The following is a 19,510-nucleotide window of genomic DNA, read 5'->3' on the forward strand; positions in this document are numbered from 1 at the left end:
GGCTGTTCAATAAGTTATCTACCCCAGCATAGAGTTGCACCGGGTATCAAAGTATCCATACCCAATCGATACGATACCGGGTTTTACTATTTAACAATACTAGGCTGCGCAGCCTAGTATCAATTAGAGAACATGGCACGCGCCGCTCTCGGTGCGCTCCATGTTTTCTTCAGCAGCACAGTGAGAAGGAGGCAGGCAGTCCCTCCCTCCCCACTGTGCCGCTGCTGCCACTGCCACCAATATTACTGAGGAGGAGGGGCTGTGGCTACTGCGCCACCAATGACCATAATTAACATATTCATTAAAGTGTAGGGTGCCGGCGGCGGTATCGCATACCTGGCCTCTATGACAGGTCGCTTTGATTCCGCGAACCGCTGCAATTAACCCCTCAGTTGCCGCCGTTGGCACCCGCAGCCTACACTTGAATTAATGTGTTAAATATTGTCATTGGTGGTGCAGTGCGCCACCCCCAACCCCAGTAGTATTACAGTATTATAAATAATAATCATTGGTGGCACAGTGCGCCCCCCCCATATTAAAGTCATTGGTGGCAGTGAGAACAGGGTCCCCGCAGTATCTTCATTGGCCACAGTGGCAGCTTCTGATTGGAACCCCAGCAGTGAAATTGCGAGGCTTCGATCGGTTACCATGGCAGCCAGGACGCTACTGAAGCCTTGGCTGCCATGGTAAGCTCCCTGCTGCTGTGTGCACCATGCACAGGGCAGCAGGGAGAGTGTGAGGTCCTATTCACCCTAATAGATCTCTATCAGTTTGATTAGAACCAGGGGTTTAGCCCCTAAGGGGGCTAATAGTAAATAAAAAGTAAAAAAAAAAAAAAGTAAAAAAAACACCAAATACTAAAAGTTTAAATCGCCCCCTTTCCCAATATTACATATAAAACATATCGCCAACTCCGAAAAAATATCTCTCTGAATGCTATAACAGGGGGAAAAAATTTAATAAAACACACGATTCGCCATTTTTTTGTCACCATTCCCTCCCCCCAAAAAAAATAGGATAGGAGTGTTCTGTTATGGGCCAGGCCAGGTGTTCTATGAAATGCACAGTGCACACAGCTTTTTTTGTGTTTTTATTTTTTTGTGCATGGTATTGAGTATCGCAATACTTTTTTATGGTATTGAAATTGAATCAAAAGTTTGGTATCGCGACAACCCTACCCCAGCATATTTTGTAAGTGTTAGAGAACTCAGGTTGTCTGGACCTTCAACACACACAGTAGCAGTTTAGTCGGATGGAAGCACTGGAAGTGACAGGATGGCAAGTGCAGTACAGGACGGGGTCTACAAAGAAAGTGAGGGATCGGGGGCTTCATTCCGTGATTTAATTCCTTACAAAGGAAGGCTAAATAAGCTGTGAGTCGAGAGGATGAGAATTTTGCGCACCTCGACATACAGTTATGTTGCTGGGATGGCAACGGGTTTCAGCTGTAATGTACCGCTGACATTCTGTTGCATTTATCTTGATTGGAGATGACTCAGATTCCAGACATTTAACCCATTAGATGCCGTGGTTAGTAGCGACTACGTCATATAGGCGGTTAAACAGAGGATGGGGCTTTTTCACATGGACCAATGTTTCAGGCAACTAAATGTTCCCGATAATTGCCTGATTGTCAGCAGAGATTAGGGCTGCTTTTACACGGAGCAATGACCGACATCTTTTACACAGGCCAATTTTCGTGAACGAGCCTTTCTAGAAACACTCATCCCCCGATAATTAGTAAAGGGACCTTTAGTAACCTCAGCAGCCCAAGAATGCGTTTCCACCACTGATCCATGGATGCTTGCTTTAGGCACAACCTAACAGGCTACCCAAAATGGTATCCTTGAAAAACACAGCTTGCCACCCCCCCCCCCCCTCCCCCTCCCCCCCAAAAAAATCTCTAATACGGCTTTAACAGAAAGATAAAAGTTGCAATGTGCTGTGCAGATTAACAAAATCCTTAAAAATGCTTTGTCATTAACCCCTTCAATGCAAGCTAGTTTTGTTATCTAATTAATTCATTTATTTCCTCCCTGCCGTCCAAGAGCCATACCATTTTTATTTATTTTTTCCGTCAGCATAGCTGTATGTACGGCTTCCTCTCCCATTCACTTACACTGCTGCTGGTACAATGAAGACAGCGTGCAGGTAGACAATAGAGGATGCAGCTTCCCCGAGCCCCACAGCCCCTCCAAACAGCTGATAGGCAGGGCTGCAGGCAGTCGGACCCCCCATCCCACCCCCCCAGTCTGATATTGATGACCAAGCTGAGGATGGCTGATCTGTAGTGTGGACAACCCCTTATGTTTTTTGTTTTTTTTACAGGGCAATTGCCTTCCTTGAAGCAATAGTGTGTATTAAGTTTGGGCAGGATCTGTTCTCCAAGACCCACTTGCTGTATGTGGTACTGTGGCTGCTGTGTGTGGTAAGTTTCAGCCCGCGCTTGTTCCACTTGTTTATGAGCAGATCCCAATCATTCAGTACGTTTCCCACGGGTACAGCTGACCTTTCACAGAAGGAAGCTCCTCCGTAACGTGTGAGGGAATCTGGAAGGGCTCAGTGTCCCTGCATTGCCTCCACACGAGAAATGAAGCATCCATGTGCTGAAATGTATGGATACGCCTGACTCCTCCACGGAAGGGAAACGCGCGGTTACTGTCTTCTGGCTAATATATGAGGGGCCTGAATGTGGGACAGTAACAGAATTCCATAACGGGGTATTTAAGAAATTGAGATTTTGACAAGACAACCCCTCTAAGTGTGGATAGGGCAGTTGCACTTTTACATGACTCGAGGGTCAGTTATCGGGTGTTCTCTTTCCTGATGAGTGGCCCCGGTAAAGGTGCCGCCGAACACCTGGCAAATGTGCAAAATGGTTGTCTGTCAGATGATCACATCATTCATGTGGCACCTAAAATAATTGTTCGGTGGCAAGTTATTGTAAACAAGAGATGTGCCACAGACAGTATGCGGAGTGAGTGGACGAACGCCTGTTATTAGGATCTTCACTTTGCCTCAGCCCGCATGAAAGGCCCTTCAAATGAGCCCCAGTAGCCTTGTCTATCATTGACCTGCGCTTATTATGCTGTGCTATACCTATTATAAGAGGTAGTTGCCAGTTGTCCCTTAGATGGGGGGCGGTTCAGACACGGCTATTAGGGTAAATCCGTGGATCAATGACCCAATAAACAATGTAGTATGAGAAGTTGGACACTGTGTGGTCTCTCTGGTGACTTTTACCTGTCACATGCTTCTATGCCCCTATTACGTTGGCAGCAGCCACCTGGCATTGTTTGGTAGCCTTCAGCTTACGATTCCCTAGTTTTATTATGTTCTGTAATTCTAACGTATAACCTTTTTCTCCTCAATTTCCTCTTCTCTGAACTTCCAACTTCTCTAAATCCCCCTTTATATTATTGAATGTATTTTTACCTTTTCAGCAGTTTACGGTTTGAACGTTTGATACTGGATGACTTGATATTTTGATTGTAGCTCTGATTAGAACGAACATTAAATTTAATTCTTTTGTGTCCATTGTAGGCGATTACAACTTTCCTCTGCCTCTATGGAATGGTGTGGTATGCCGAATATTGCGGACAACGACAAAAGGTAGAGATATCATGGACCCCCGACCAATGTAACCTTCTGACAGGTCTGAGTGACATGGCAGAACCTCCTTTTAGCTGGAGTTCCTCTTCCAATACATAAGTATTACATGTGTTACTATTGCTTGTACCATGCTGGTTAGGCATTTTATAATCGCACACGTTTATGGCATAGCGATGTCTTTTTGATCAGTTGGGGTCCGACTGCTGTAAACTCCATCAATTGCTAAAACAAAGACTATGCCGCTGTTTCAAATGCAGTGCCCCTTTTGGCTCCTGTCAAACTTGGGAAACTAATTGGCCATTATGATGTCTCTTAAAGAGATTGTATCTTCTCAGACATTGGGGGCATATCGCTAGGACATGTCCCCCAATGTCTGATAGGTGTGGGTCCCACCTCTGGGACCCGAAACCCATGATAGGTGCAGATCCCAGAGGTGGGAACCATCTGTAGATCAGAGCCCACAAAGTGAAGGGGGGCGTAAAGCATATGTGCGGCCACCCGTATGGCGGGGGTGGATCTGCATGCTCACTGCGCCCTCCTTCACACTTTGTGGGCTCCATTCTACAGATGGATCCCACCTCTGGGACCTGCACCTATCAGACATTGGGGGTATATCCTATTGATATGCCCCCCAATGTCTATGATGATACAACCCCTTTAGGCAAAGCAAAACTTTGGGCTTAGTTTAGCAATTGGTGTTAGGTCCCAGCGGTCGGAACCCCACAGAGTATACAACTATTCTGATCTCTTATCTACATGATCAGGTTCATTGATCTTCTCTTCAAGAAGAGAATTGGACTTGTGGATGTCTCTGGTCTCATACACCATTTAATAGTCTATAGGTGCTTGTCTGTGACATCTACCAGCATTGTGTGATATGGAACTGATTATTTTCCAGAGCTTTTCTGAATGTGAAGACAGCACTTATAATACTGATATTCCCTGGCAACATATGGAGAAGACGGGTAAGTGTCCATCTACTTTTATTACTACTATGGACGGTGTAATGCAATAATCCATGACAAATATGCATATGTAACGAGCAAGGTCACTGAACGTGAACCTACAGTTATGTATTAGGAGACTGACTATACAGCAATTCCCTGAAATAAGTGCTGCTGTCCGGACAGGCCCCTTTATGGCGGATAGAACTACAGTCTCATTGCTATGCTATCTATCAGCATAAACTGAGTCCATTACGGAGGTTCGGATGCCGGTCTGCCACAGGCAGGTTCTCAGCCACATATCATTTAGGAATACAGAGGCTGCTGCACACATCATCTGACTCCCGTGATCCTCGCTAGGGAAAGCCAGTGCACAGCCAGAAGCGCGAGCTCACGGTTTTTGACTGCCCAGATGCCGTGGTCACATTTGACCATGGTATCTGAGGGGTTAAATGTGTGTAATTGACTTTGTTGATTGCATACATTAGTCCCAGGGGTCTGCTGTTTAAAAACAGTGGGCGGCCATTTTTAAATACCCGACCACCAACTTAAATTTGCGCGAAGGGGTTAATGCGAATCCATCAGCAGATTTGCACCTATGACACTGGCTGACCTGTTACATGTGCACAACACATCTGTGTTGGTCCCATGTTCATATGTGCCCGCATTGCTTAAAAAAATTGTTTTAATATATGCAAATGAGCCTCTAGGAGCAACGGGGGCGGGGCTGTTACACCTAGAGGCTCAGCTCTCTCTGCAACTGCTGCGTCCTCTGCACTTTGACAGGATCAGGTGTGATGAAGTTTTCAATGTCTTGGTCTGTCAATTAAAGTGGAGGACTGCGGCAGTTGCAGAGAGAGCAGAGCCTCTAGGAGTAACAGCCCCGCCCCCGTTGCTCCTAGAGGCTCATTTGTATATATTAAAACATAATTTTTCTCAGCTATGCGGTCACATATGAACATAGGACCAACACAGATGCCTTCAGCTGCCAAGTGCACATGTAACAGGTCAGCCGGTGTCATAGGTACAAATGGAACAGATGCCCTTTAACACTTCCATGTGCTCCAAATCATATTTAATTATCATTGTAATTGTATTGCCTGAGCCTCCCCTCTGTGCAGTGTGTCATGGTGTCTCCTCTCCGAAGCACTGCAGCCTGCCGGCCCGCTCTTGGTGCATTTCCGAAAGCATCTCCCTCAGCATTCAAAGTTCCTTTTTACAGCACTAAAAGTAGTGACTGATGTGTGTGTCACCTCCCTGTCCCCTGCACCTACCTATGTCTGTCAGAAGTTTTGCATCGATTGAACTGCTGGCAGACTCCTTTTAACAGCAAATGATAAACTGCTTATGGAAGCAGCAGACAACCTATAGCAGTGATGGCGAACCTATGGCACGGGTGCCAGAGGCGGCTCTCAGAGCCCTCTCTGTGGGCACCCGCGCCTTGGAAAATGTCTATGGCATACTAAGTATGCTTTAGACTTTTCCTGCCATTCATCAGCACAGGACGCACTATGAACAGCACAGGCAGCGCACTGAATGTAGGCTATTAAGCTATTATAGCTAAATGATAAAGTACATGGAAGATATACTATATTGGTATTCAGGTTAAATTGCCGTGTTGGCACTTTGCGATAAATAAGTGGGTATTTGGTTGCAGTTTGGGCACTCGGTCTCTAAAAGGTTCACCATCACTGACCTATAGTATATTAATCTGCCGCTGTCACTCGGGAATTAATTTATATGTGACTATGAGAAAGCCCCCCAGAGTGAATCTGGTAATAGATATACAGGGGAACTAATGTTTCTATACAGAAGTTCCCTAATATGCAAGCGTAGGTTCAATTTCTGCAGAGCTGTGTGCATGGAGCCTGCATGGACACACACAGGTGCTACACGTTGCATTATTACGGCACTGTATAACTGAAAGGTATGTAGCTGTAAGGCCGGCCGTCGGGCGGCCCGTAAACAGCGGGTCGTCAATCCACGGCTGCCGGCCGTGTGCATCACGGATACGGACCCATTCACTTGAATGGGTCCGCAATTCTAGAGATGCGGAACGGAGTCAGGGAAACACCGCAAGCACTACGGAGTGTCAGGTCATTTTTTTTTTTTGCGGTGCGGACTGACCACGGACCCATTCAAGTTTAATGGGTCCGGCCCACTGCACGGAAGTTGCCCGTGCATTGGAGACTGCAATTGCGGTCCCCAATGCACAGAACGGCTGCACAATGGCCGTGTGCATGAGGCCTAATACAGAAGATTGCATTGGCCTATAGAGTTAAAATGGTTGTATTTTTGGCTGAATCCCAGTAGGGTATGATCACACAGTTTTTTTTCTCGCTAGTATCATTGGGGGACACAGACCGTGGGTATAGCTGCTTGCTGCCACTAGGAGGCGACACTAGGCTAAGAAGTGATAACTCCTCCCCTGCAGGCTATACCCCCTCCAGCCTGGAGAGAGCATATCCGTTTTTAGCTTAGTGTCGTAGGAGGCAGACCTCCCTGCTTTTGCAGGGCGGCTTACTTTTATTATTTTATCTTTTTCCTTTTTTAGGTTTGGGGAAACAGAGTCGCCTAGCCACTCTGTCTACCCCGGGAGCAAGGCCGATGTCGGAATCCCTCACCGCTCGCCCTCCCCAAGAAGCGAAAGTGGACCAGGGCAGCCCAGCTCCCCTGCTTCCCGCCAGCCAAGGGGTCACCTGAATCCGGCGAGACCCTCCGCCATTCCAGTCTGCTGCCACTTCGGGTGCCAGCGGCTGAAGAGGTGACCCTGCTGGTACTCTGAGAAAGGGTGAAGAGAAGAGGATGAAGATGGGGTGAGTAGTCCGCATTGGGTAAGTACCCCCCTTTCCCTTCCCCTTCTCCTTGGTCACCTCATCATGGATGGAGGACCTTTTTTCCTCAGGTGGGCCATTCCCTGGTGAGGGCCCCACATTACCTCAGGCCCCAATGTAGGTTTTGGGCTTCTGTCCATACTGGGGGCCTGGGTTCTCCTCATATTCCGCCAGCAGCCGGCACTGGTCCAGTTATACGGCCTGCGGGGTGAGCTCCCGCGGCCGGTGTTCAGCCAGGGCGCTTGAGAGCACCGCTCCGGTCACTTCACTTCCCGGCCGGCCGGCGCCAAAATTTAGGCCCCGGCTTCTCTTCGGGCCTACCGGAACTCAGCCCGTGCAGTTTTTTGCGGCCACGGGATGGGTTCCCGCAGCGAGCGGACACATCTGCCCACTGATCTGGAGGGGGTATCGGCCGTGGCTTTTCAAGTCCTGCTGTGGTAGCCGGCCGGCGGTACCGCCCGGTCGGCTGTGCGCCGAACTTTATGTCCCGGCTTTGCGGCCTACTAGGCCGCAACTTTCATTCCGGTTATGGAGGGGGCAGGTTCGTCCTTTAGGCGCGGATTCTCCCCGACTAGCTGTCCCTCCTCCCCCAGGTGCCCGCTGAGCTCCGCCTCCGGTCCTCTGAGCTGGGTTAACCCTTTATGGCAAGTCGTTTTTTTGCAGGGAACAGGGGATCTGCACTGGATTATCCGGTGTCCCCTTCTGCAGGCCAAATACCTTAATTTAGGAATTTGACCCTAACCCCTTCCTGCCGGCATGTCCACCCTGGTGGTGGGGTATGGGACTGGGCCCATGTCCTATCCGGACAGGGGAGGATTGCTCACAGTTCCCAATCCGCCCTCCGGGGCTGTTTGGTTGAGAAGGCACACATGAGGAATTCCAGACCACCCTTCTGGGTCGTCTGAGGTATATGCCACCACCTGTGAAATCAGGGGAGCACATCTGAGGGATTCCCAATCCGCCATACGGGCCGTTTGGTTGATAATGCTCCACCTGCACAAATCCAGGGGAGCACATCTGGAGGATTCCCAATCCGCCCGCTAGGCTGTTGGTTGATAATACTCCACCCGCACAAATACAGGGGAGCACATCTGAAGGATTCCCAATCCGCCCGCTGAGGCCGTTTGATTGCTAATACTCCACCTGCACAAATACAGGGGAGCACATCTTAAAGGATTCCCAACCCGCCCGCTGGGGCCGTTTGGTTGATATTACTCCACCTGCAAAAATACAGGGGAGCACATCTGAAGGATTCCCATTCCGCCCTACGGGGCCGTTTGGTTGATAATGCTCCACCTGTACAAATCAGGGAAGCACATCAGAAGGATTCCCAGTCCGCCCTACGGGGCCGTTTGGTTGCACGGGGCCGTTTGGTTGATAATGCTCCACCTGCACAAATCCAGGGGAGCACATCTGAAGGATTCCCAATCCGCCTGCTGAGGCCGTTTGGTTGATTGTACTCCACCTGCACAAAGCCAGGGGAGCACAGCTGATGGATTCCCAATCCACCCTCTTGGGTCATTTGGTTGTTAATCCACATGCGCAATCCAACGGAGGACCTCTGGCAGTTCCTAATCCACCCTCCTGGGTCGTGGGTTGATTGAGTGCCGCCCACACAATCCAGGAGCGGTCATGTAGGGATGCCGATTCCACCTCCTGGGTGGTTTGATGGTTATATCACCGCCGACACAGCCTGCAGCTGCCATGGCTAGATGCTGAGAGGTAGAGCTGCGCACAAACAGGACATTTTCCTCCTCGGTCTCCACCGCACCTCCACCCTTCCTCTTTAGGGTGACATTCAGAACCCTCACTTCTGACAGGGGTTGGTTCTGAGGGAACAGGGGACAGTTCTGCGGACTCTGATATGAATCTTCTAGTCTGCATCTATACTACCAGCAGTACTGATTGTATGCATTGCCCCCTTCCTTAGGCGGCATTTGCATTACTACTGGAGACAGTACTTACCCTTTGTATTTCCTCCTTCCACAGGTGGACTGACTGCACTTGCACTGGTCAGTGCCAGCCATTCGCGTCCCCCCTTTCGGTTGTTGACGGATTTGCTGTTCCACTGGGTACAGTTCTGGCGTTATGCATTAGCCTCTCTCATAGGAGGCGTTATGGCTTTATAGCGGGTGGCAATGTTTACTGTTAGTATTACCACCTTACATAGGTGGAGGAATTCTCTACCCACCGGGAACGGGACTATTCGTATGCATTATCCTCTTTCATAGGGGTGTAGTTCTCTACCATTGGTGTCAATTCCTGCTGGGTGCATTACCCCCTGCCATAGGTTAGGAACTTGCGCTAACTCAGGATACAGTACTTCCTATATATTTTTCTCCCCTTCATAGGTGGAGTAGTTGCACTTCCATTTAGTGCAGTGCTTACAGTACGTGTTACCCCCTCGGAGGGGGTTACTACACTACCGTTGGATACGGTTCTGATTATCTCCCTACCTCCTTTCCTTGACGGAGGATTGCGCTACCACTGAATAATATTCAACAGTCATGGCATTACCCCCTTCTACGTCTAACAGGAAATCACTGGGCATCTATGCATGTTTTCATTCAACTAAGCCATGACACTAGATACCTTGGCTTCCTTCACAGGTGGACCGTGGCAACAGTCGTTCCCATTGGTGCCTGGTACTCTTCATCTAGTGGTACATGGATAATGGGGCTGCTCCCATATTGTATCCTCCCGTCTCTTCTGGTACTGGTCGTGGGCGCGGATATGTCGTCCTTTGTTCTCTTAGTGGGGTCGCTCAGCAACACTTCAGGTGCCCTAGAGATTCCCATCCCCATGGGCCTCCACCGTTCAGGTCGGTCAGAAATTGGTCCTCTACAACGTGTGGTGTGCACGCCATTATACAAATGTTGGGATTACGATCCAGCGAGCCCAAGGTTGCACTGACTCTGTATTCTGGGCCACCACTCTTCCTTATTAGGTGAGGGTGTTTTGCTGGCATTCTGCATTGGCTACTACGGCGTGTTCTCTAAGTCAGGATGGGCGAGTGGTCTGAGGTGCCAGACTCAAGAGTTAATCTCTTCCGTATATGGGGTGTTCAGGTCACCAAAGGGAGGCGTGGGTTCAGATCTCACTTCTGACAAAAAGCAGGGGTAATTTTCGCAAGGGCCGGAGATCGAACTCGCGGCAGTGGGTCAGGCCCCTCAGATAGGGGTTCTACCCTGACACTGCTTCGGCAGTTGCTCTTGTTTTGCTCCCTTTTTAGACGGCATGCCTCAGGATGGCTCTGGTTGACTGAGATAGCGTGGTTCAATGCTACTTCTGGGTGTCCTTAGGCCTCTCCCTCAGTTTTACGCTGGGAGGAGCAGGCTGTAACTCTTACTGTACAAGGGGTATTGCATCTCCACTACGTGCTAGGGTTCCTACTGCACATTCCTATTGCGCAGTTCCTTCGTCAGACGGCGGTTTCTTCTGACTCTGGGATTGGTATCATGTACGGTGTGGCCTCCTCCTCGGCTGGAGTGTGGCCTTTGAGTTACTCTGGTGGCTTCCTTGGTATGGGCTCCTCCTCAGGGGTGTATTACATTACAAAGAGATTCTGTAAAGTGCCAGTCTCTGATGGCAATGGGCTTTTGCCCTGACCTCTTAATGGTCGTCGTTACTGTTAGTTGTCCGTTGCTCTGACACCTATTGTTCTTGTGTCGTCAACTCGGGTTTTGCATTGGCGTAAATGCCATAGCTATCAGCACCTTACTTTGGGTGCGCTCGACTGGGTAGCTTAGTCCCTGTGGCACTCGTCTACCACTACAGCGATACCTTCCTTCTGATATGATTACTTCTGTGTCACATCAAGCGATGGTGGTCATTCCTTTCACTGCTCCTTCCGGGGGTGGACTACGGTCCCCCCACGCCAGGCTGAGCGGGTGTCTGTCACACTTTGCCACCACTGGTAGGGATTTCGTTCCTGGAACGGAACGCCCCTTTTTTTCTTTCCTGTCCTTCCTCTAGCTGGATGGCTGACCAGCTTTCCCTTCGGTCGTCTCGACCGGTGGCAATGGGTTGTATAGCTATGGAATCCGGGATCTATTTTTTTCCATGGAGAGTATTCTCTTTTCTTGGTCTCTGCCCAGAGGTCAATATATGTCACTTATGGGATTTTCCATTACCGGTTTCTTTTACCCAGAGGAGGATCCTGCGAACCTGGTTTTTGGTTCCGCTTCCACAGTTGTGGTCAACAACCGGCTTCGCCCCTGCGATCTGTGGAACGCTGGAGGCGTTTCGGGAGCAAACAAGCCCCCCTCTGGGACGGCTTCTTCTTCTTCTTGTATGTCAATTTGTCCTTCGTCATTTGCATCAGGCAGTGCTCCGCCCAGAATTTTCTTTCTGGCGGAAGGTCGCCGCTTTCCGGGTCGTCTCAGAAATGGTTTTCTCTTCTTTCTCCCTCGTATTTTAAGGGCGGGCTCTCCATCAGCCATCTATTTTGGCCTCGGAGATTTGCTGGTCCATATCTGGCGCGTTGGCGCGTTCCTCTGTATGGGTTTTCTGCCTGATTTTCTTGGAGGTCCTTGTCATAGCTGGCGTCTTCCAAAGGGATGTTTTTCTCCTGGGATGTCTGCCTGACGGTTGCTTCCTAGCGGAGTGATGGCCTGGCCGACCAGCGGTCGTCACTTCTCGGGTTCATCTACTCCAGGCATCGCTTCTAGAGGGCAGCGTCTTGGTCTTCCGGCAAGTTCACTGAGTTTTTCGGGGGGCTTTTCTAGACATCAACTGTTGCTGCTCCAGACAGCAAGATCTTGCAGGCGGCAGCGGATGACGCATTCTTGAGGGCGTTTTTTCTCCATGGCGTGTGATTTGTTTCCCTCCCCGTGGACTGCTTTAGGACGTCCCACGGTCTGTGTCCCCCAATGATACTAGCGAGAAAACGAGATTTTTGTGAACTCACCTGTAAAATCTCTTTCTCGCGTAGTTCATTGGGGGACACAGACCGTGGGTATAGCTGCTTGCTGCCACTAGGAGGCGACACTAGGCTAAGAAGTGATAACTCCTCCCCTGCAGGCTATACCCCCTCCAGCCTGGAGAGAGCATATCAGTTTGTGCCCAAGCAATAGGAGTAGGAGAAAAAAAAAAATCAATAAGGAAAATACAGTAAACAACCAATAACTGACAAACCTCAGTCGGAATGAACCAGAACTGAGGACCATAATGGCCCACCAACCGCCAATATGTGCGGCAAACAGAACACTGGGTGGGAGCTGTGTCCCCCAATGAACTACGCGAGAAAGAGATTTTACAGGTGAGTTCACAAAAATCTTGTTTTTTTCTATAGGGGATTGGGGTGGGTGTTCTGCCCCGAAATCCGCACATAATCTTCTCATAGTCCACCTCATTATTTTCAAAGGGGTATCCACACTGTAATTTATGCAACACAGATATTACAGCAAACAATGTATAAACCCATGCCACAAAAAAGGGCCTATGACCCCCAGTGCTTTCACGTGGATCAGTGCCATTGGGCCTAACCCACAGTTGGATCAGTAGCATGACAAACAAGCAGCAGTATTCTGAGGGTGTTCTTTTTAACCTTTTCCGGACCTCAGCAGTACATGTATGGCGGAAGTCTGGTCTTTTAAAGATTACACCCGCTCGCAGGCACCATAACCGCAGGGTTTCTGCTGTTTTACATAGTAGAGGCTTGGGGCTAATGTCTGCGATTGGCGGTAATGACCATCTCCGATATTTAACCCCTCAGATGCCGTATTCAAATGTGTGCATGGCATTTGGGAGACGTGCTTCCTGGACTGGGCTGCCTTCTCCTGGCTGAGATCGGGGAAGGCGGCCTGTACTAGTAATAGGCCTAGGCCTGTAAAAGGCTTACAGGCCGATTGCTAGTATATTTCAATGCTGGCCATTAGGTGGCAGCACTGCTTTGGAATATACTGAATCCAGTATTTTATAATGCATAGATATGCATTATAGAATACAAGATGCAATCTAATGATTGCATGTTATAGTCATCTAGGGCGATGTAAAAAAAAAAAAAAAAAAAGTTTTAAATTAAATTTAATCACACCCCCCCCCCCCCCCTTTTCCTAGAAAGAAAAAAAAGATAAACAATAAAAAAAAATTAAAATGCTAAACATCATGGGCATCACTGTGTCCAAAAATGCCCGCCCTATTTATGTATAAAAATATTTATTGTGTATGGTGAACGGCGTAACAGAAAAAAATCAAACTCACAATTTTTTTTTGTTTGTCATTTCACCTGCCAAGAAAAATTGAATAGAAAGTGATTAAAAAGTCGTACACACTCCAAAATGTTATCAATAAAAACTACAGCTTGTTCTGCAGAAAAATGAGCCCTCCTCACCCCCACAGCTCTGTGAACATAACTGTAAGGCTACATGCACACAACCGCAGATCCGCAAAACACGGATGGCGTCCGTGTGCGTTCCGTAAGTTAAGGAACGGCGCGTATAGCCTTTAATATAACTGCCTATTCTTGTTCCAAGAATAGGAAGTGAATGGGTCCGCATCCAAGCCGCCAAAGCTGCGGCTCGGATGCTGGCCAAAAATGTTATGGGGGCCAGAATATGGGGATGAAAAGAAAAAAAATTCCCAAAAGTTTTTTTTTTTTTTTTGTCTGTACTAAAACACAAGAAAAACTAGATTTGTGGTATAGCTGTAATTGTACTGACCTGGAGAAGGTAACATTCATTTTCAATGGGGCCGGAAAAGATGCTGACAGAACACAGTGTGCTGTCCGCTTCCGCACTTCCGTTCCGCAAAAAAATTGAACATGTCCTATTCTTGTCCGCAGACACGGACAAGAAAAGGCATTTCTATTAAATTGCCTGGCATGTGCGGTCCGCCGGTGTCCGTGTTTTGCGGACCGCAAAACACTTGCGGATGTGTGAATGAAGCCTTATATGGCTTTGTGAACTGAAAAATAAAAAAAGTTATCGCTCCGGGAAAGCATGGAGTAAAAAATGAAAAGGAAAATCGCTGGAGGCTGAAAGAGTTAAGGCGTCTTATTAGTAGGAATCCCCAATCAAATTCAAGTAATCCCTGTTCTTTCAGAAGCATTGTTTGTGCTTGCCAGTAGATGGCGATCTAATAATGTACAATGTATTACTATAAGACAACTACCCTATAAAATGTGTTGTGTGGTTTTATCGTCTTCTTTTTAGCACACATTACTACTGTAGGTTCAGCTTTAGGTTGTCTGCTTTAGGCTACTTTCACATCCGCATTTTTCCTTTCCGGTATTGAGATCCGTCATAGGATCTCAATACCGGAGGAAAACACTTGTTTTGTCCCCATTCATTGTCAATAGGGACGGAACGGAGTGCACCAAAATGCATTCCATTCTGTTCGGTTGCGTTCCCGTGCCAGACAGAAAAACACTGCAAGCTGTGTTTTTGAGTGCGTCATGGGATGCGGAGCCAGACGGATCCGGCATGAAACACAATGTAAGTCAATGGTGCCAGATCTGTTTTCCCGGACACAAAAGAAAACGGATCCGTCCCCCATTGACTTACAATGGTTTTAGTGATGGATCCATCATGGCCATTTTAGAGATAATACAACTGGACCCGTTCATAACGGATGTGGCCAGCTGTATTATCCTAACGTTTTTCCTGATCCATGACGGATCCAGCAAAAACGCAGATATGAAAGTAGCCTTTAGGCCTCTTTCACACGAGCGTGACTGATCGGCTCTGGATGCGTAAAGTGAAACTCGCACCATTTCACAAGCAAGTTCAGTCAGTTTTGTCTGCAATTGCGTTTTAGTGTTTTCAGATTTACAAAGAATATCTCCTAACAACCATCGGTGAAAAACGCATTGTATCCGATTGCAATGCATTTCTCACTGAAGCCCCATTCACTTCTATGGGGCCAGGAGCTGCGTGAAAAACTCAGACTATAGAACATGCTGTGATTCTTGCGCAACGCAGAAATGATACGTTGAAAAAATGCGCACAGACCCATTGAAAGGAACGGGTCAGGATTCAGTGCGGGTGCAATGCGTTCATTTCGCGCATTGTACCCGCGCGGAAAACTCGCTGGTGTGAAAGGGACTTTAACTTAGATGTTTGATTCTCATTTTTAATATCTGCCATCTTTTTTTTTTTTCCAACAGAAATTCCAGCGAGACACAATGAAAGTACTACAACGTCCAGGAGAAAGAACCGCAGGGGCAAAGTCACCAATGGAGTTGGAAAGAAATAACTGTGAGAATGGAGGCAAGCCTTAATACAGGTGTGCAAGCCGAACCTGGTGCTGCTACTCTGTGTACGACGGCGAAGAAGGCACCAGGACGGACGCGTTATCGGAAAGATGCAGCTCTTGTGGCTCGTGTGAGTCAAGGATCCTGAGTGACTGTGAATTTCCAAACCATTCTTGCCATTCTGACCCTGGATCCTACTGTAACGTATAACCAATGACAATAGGTTTCATAGTCCACCCAGTGACGGGCACCATGTTGCACGGCTGAGAGCATCAGTAAGGTTTCTGACCTGCAAAGTTTTTTTTGTGACGTGCTGCTTCTTTCTGACCGATCGGTCTGCCTCTTGCTGACTTTGATCGCTGCTGATGCTCTGCCCTACATGGGCATTTATTCTACCGTATAGTGTGACGTTTCTGTTGGTTTTGCTTTCTTTGTAATTTTCACATGCAGTCAGTGTGATGTCCTGCTTTAAAAAATTATTATTTTTATTTATTTTTTAACGGTCAAGGGAGATGGCGCTCTCATGTCTTGCCGTTATCTAACTAGGCTGCAGACCGCACCTGCTTTTGTAACTTCACCTTTTTCCATTTTGCTTTTAATATTGTGTAAAAAAAAAAAAAATTTAATGCAGCGCATGTAAGAGACAAAGTGTCATTTTAGCGATTGGAGCTCGGATACTGATACAGAGTTCCAAATCCCCTGCAGAGAAAAGGATTTTTAAAAATAACTGCAGAGGGCTCCCCCTAGTGGTAGCTGCAGGCAGACATTTTTTAAATCTACACATGTGTCGGCGATTCTATATAAAGAAAAGGCAAAGCTCTGATCCCTTTCAAGGTATGTTAAAGGGGTTGTCTCACTTCAGCAAATGGCATTTATCATGTAGACAAAGTTTAAAGGGGTTGTCCTGGCTTTTTATATTGATGACCTATCCTCAGGATAGGTAATTAATATCAGATCGGCAGAGGTCCGACACCCGGCACCCCCGCCAATCGGCTGTACGAGGAGGCGGCATGCGCAGTGTGCACGTGCCCTGTACCTTCTCTCTTGCTGTCCCATAGACATCCAGCAGCACACAGGAAGAGAGCAGGGAGACGTCTCGTGCACACCGCACACGTCGTGTCCTCATACAGTTGATCGGCGGGGGTGCCGGGTGTCAGACTCTTACTGATCTGATAAGCTCGGCCAACGGCTTTTAATACAAGGCACTTTCTAATGTATTGTAATTGTCCATGTTGCCTCCTTTGCTGGTTTGATTAATTTTTCAATCACATTATACACTGCTTATATCCAGGGGTGACGACCACCGTGCAATCCCAGCAGCAGTGGTCGTGCTTGCACACTATAGACAAAGGCGTCGGCCTCTCTGGTGGTCGGGACCATGGGACCGTGCATAAGCCATTTATTTTCTATAGCGGGGATCCGCAACCTCTGGCATTCCAGCTGTTCTGAAACTACAACTCCCAGAAGCCTCCTTTCATTTCTGTGGGAGTTACAAGAACAGCCGAGTAAGTTCACATGCTGAGAACTGAAGTTTCACAGCAGCTGGAGGGCCGAAGGTTGCTGATCCCTGTTCTATACTGTGCAAGCACGACCACTGCTGCTGGATTGCAGCAGTGTATAATGTGATGGAAAACTGAATCCAACCAGCAAAGGAGGCAATATGGAGACTCCCAATACATTAGTAATGTCTACATGATAAATGCCATTTGCTGAAGTGAGACAACCCCTTTAAATTAATTGGCGCTAAATTTTCAACCTAGTTAGTTTAGAATAATGTTCAAGGCGGAAATTTACTTTAAGCTCTTACATAGACACCGCAAGCCAAACATGACAAAGTGTCCTCGGTTTCTAAAAGTGGTCTGGAACTGAGGCGGCCAAAGCTCCTCCGCCAGTGTTACGTGTTTCCATTCGCAATCCTGTCACTTGTACGTGTTTCCAGCCATCATATCTTTTCTAGATGTTAATACATTTCTGCTCACTCAATAGCCTTTCCTCAGTCTCCAGAGAGCAGTCTGGTGGGAGAAATCACCATCAAGATGCCAAAATACACTCCAGAAGCTGTCCTGCAATCTCCATTGATTTGTTTGCCACAATCTTGAGTGGGTTCTTAATTGCCGTTTTGATAATCTGGAGGAGATGGGAGTTGGTACCAGCCGCTGTGTGTACGCCATCAACACTGTGCTAATCATTCGGGTACAGATTAAACTGTTACTGGGAAAAAAAAAGTCTGTCCTGTATTTATTTTATTTTTTTACATGCATCTTACTTTGCGAGTCACAAATAATATAATTACCCTTAACCCTTTATGTTTAGGCTTGTTTTGGGCCTTAGATGATCAGTATGTGATCAGTGGGGGTCCGACGCCAGGCAACTCTGCCCATGCAGTGAGTGCCGTAGCCTCCTCACAGCTTACCTAGCACAGCGCCATCCATCGCATTAGTGGCTGTGCTTGGTATGGCAGCTCGGCCCCATTCACTTGAATAGGACTGAGCTGCACATAGGCCATGTGACCGATGAACATGGTCTCGCTGGCCTAAGAAGAGGCCATGAATACCGCAGCTGATCAGCGGGGATGCCGGGGACCCGGACTCCCACTGATCATATACTGAGAATAGGCAATCAGTATTAAACACTCGGAAAACCCCTTTAAAAATGGTTTTCAGCTTTTTCCCCTCTGCTCTGTTTCGGCTTCCCTGGCTCTCTTCTGTGGTCTTCCCCAGTCCCCGTAAACCTGTAAACTTTTGAACAGACGGGGGTCATGTGCCCTACTGCAGCCATTGACTGGCCTTAGCGATGAAGTGTCCCCAAATAGCATGTGACCCAGCGGTGATGTGTCCCCAAATGGCACGCTACTCCTGGGCCACATGCTAATTGGGGGCACTTCATCACTGAGGCCAGTCAATAGCTGCAGTAGGGCACATGAGCCCGTCTGTTTGAGGCCAGTGATTGGTTGCAGTGGCATACATGACCCCATCTGGATGTTTACAGGATGGGACCAGGAGACTACAGAAGAAAGTCAGGAAGCTGTAGGGCATAGTTTTATGTCTGTTTTTGATTACAGGGGACCAGTAGGAAGACAGAGGGAGCCCCCTCCCACAATTAAATACCCTTCATCTGGGGGTCTTCAATGGCCGATAACAGAGGTTTCTCTGATTCTAGAAGTTACAGTGTAAGCCCTGATGTCAAACACCCTTCCCCCTGTGTACATGTATGTGAAATGTAGAAACTGTTAGGCTGGGTTCACACCTGAGCGTTTTACAGCGCGTTCCTATGCGCTGTAAAACGCTCAACAAGGAGAAACCAATGCTTCCCTATGGGAATGGTTCACACCTGGGCATTTTACAGCGCGTACGATCGCGCTGTAAAACGCCCTACGCTAAAAAAAGTACATGAGCTTCTTTGGGGCGTTTTGTCGCGCGTTCCCGTACATAGACATTCGGGAACGTGCGACAATGGGCGTTCGCTTGTCTCTGTATGCGCTATTGTAAACGCCGGTACAATCGCGCATACAGAGCGCTCCTTTCGGAACGCTCAGGTGTGAACCCAGCCTTAAGATTGTGCAAGTCTGCTGTCAACAAGGCAAGGTATAAGTCGAATGGGAGGCGTAGAGATTATGTAAAAATGTCTGTGTGTACTGGTACGATCTTTGGGTGATTGATGACCACTCCCTGTAGGCTCAGTAATGGCTGAGCCGCCCGTCCATTCACTCTCTTACCGGAGCCTGCAGAGCATCTCTCTGTTTTATCCTATGAGAACACTTGTGTCTATGGCCGCATTCAGTAAGGCCCCATTCACCCGAACGTATTTTTGGTCCGCATCTGATCCGCATTTTTTGCGCTGTCCACATCCATATATCCTTTCTGTAGCCCCTCGAAAAAGACAGAACATGTCCTATTCTTGTCTGTTTTGCGGACAAGGATAGGTGT

At 48.0% G+C, this 19,510-nt stretch overlaps 1 protein-coding gene across 2 annotated transcripts in view; it reads left to right on the plus strand.

Moving 5' to 3' along the window:
- PTDSS1 (phosphatidylserine synthase 1) overlaps window positions 1-17,809 on the plus strand; it is a 101,287-nt gene extending 83,478 nt beyond the window's left edge. For both annotated transcript variants that reach the window (XM_044293202.1, XM_044293200.1), the window contains 4 exons: window positions 2,329-2,428; window positions 3,544-3,612; window positions 4,511-4,577; window positions 15,498-17,809. In XM_044293202.1, coding sequence (XP_044149137.1) covers window positions 2,329-2,428; window positions 3,544-3,612; window positions 4,511-4,577; window positions 15,498-15,586 — 325 coding nt within the window. In that variant the 3' untranslated portion in view covers window positions 15,587-17,809. The remainder of the gene's footprint in view (window positions 1-2,328; window positions 2,429-3,543; window positions 3,613-4,510; window positions 4,578-15,497) is intronic.
- Window positions 17,810-19,510: the final 1,701 nt, after the last annotated feature.

This window comes from Bufo gargarizans, chromosome 5 (genome assembly GCF_014858855.1).
Source record: "Bufo gargarizans isolate SCDJY-AF-19 chromosome 5, ASM1485885v1, whole genome shotgun sequence".
Lineage (NCBI taxonomy): Eukaryota > Metazoa > Chordata > Amphibia > Anura > Bufonidae > Bufo > Bufo gargarizans.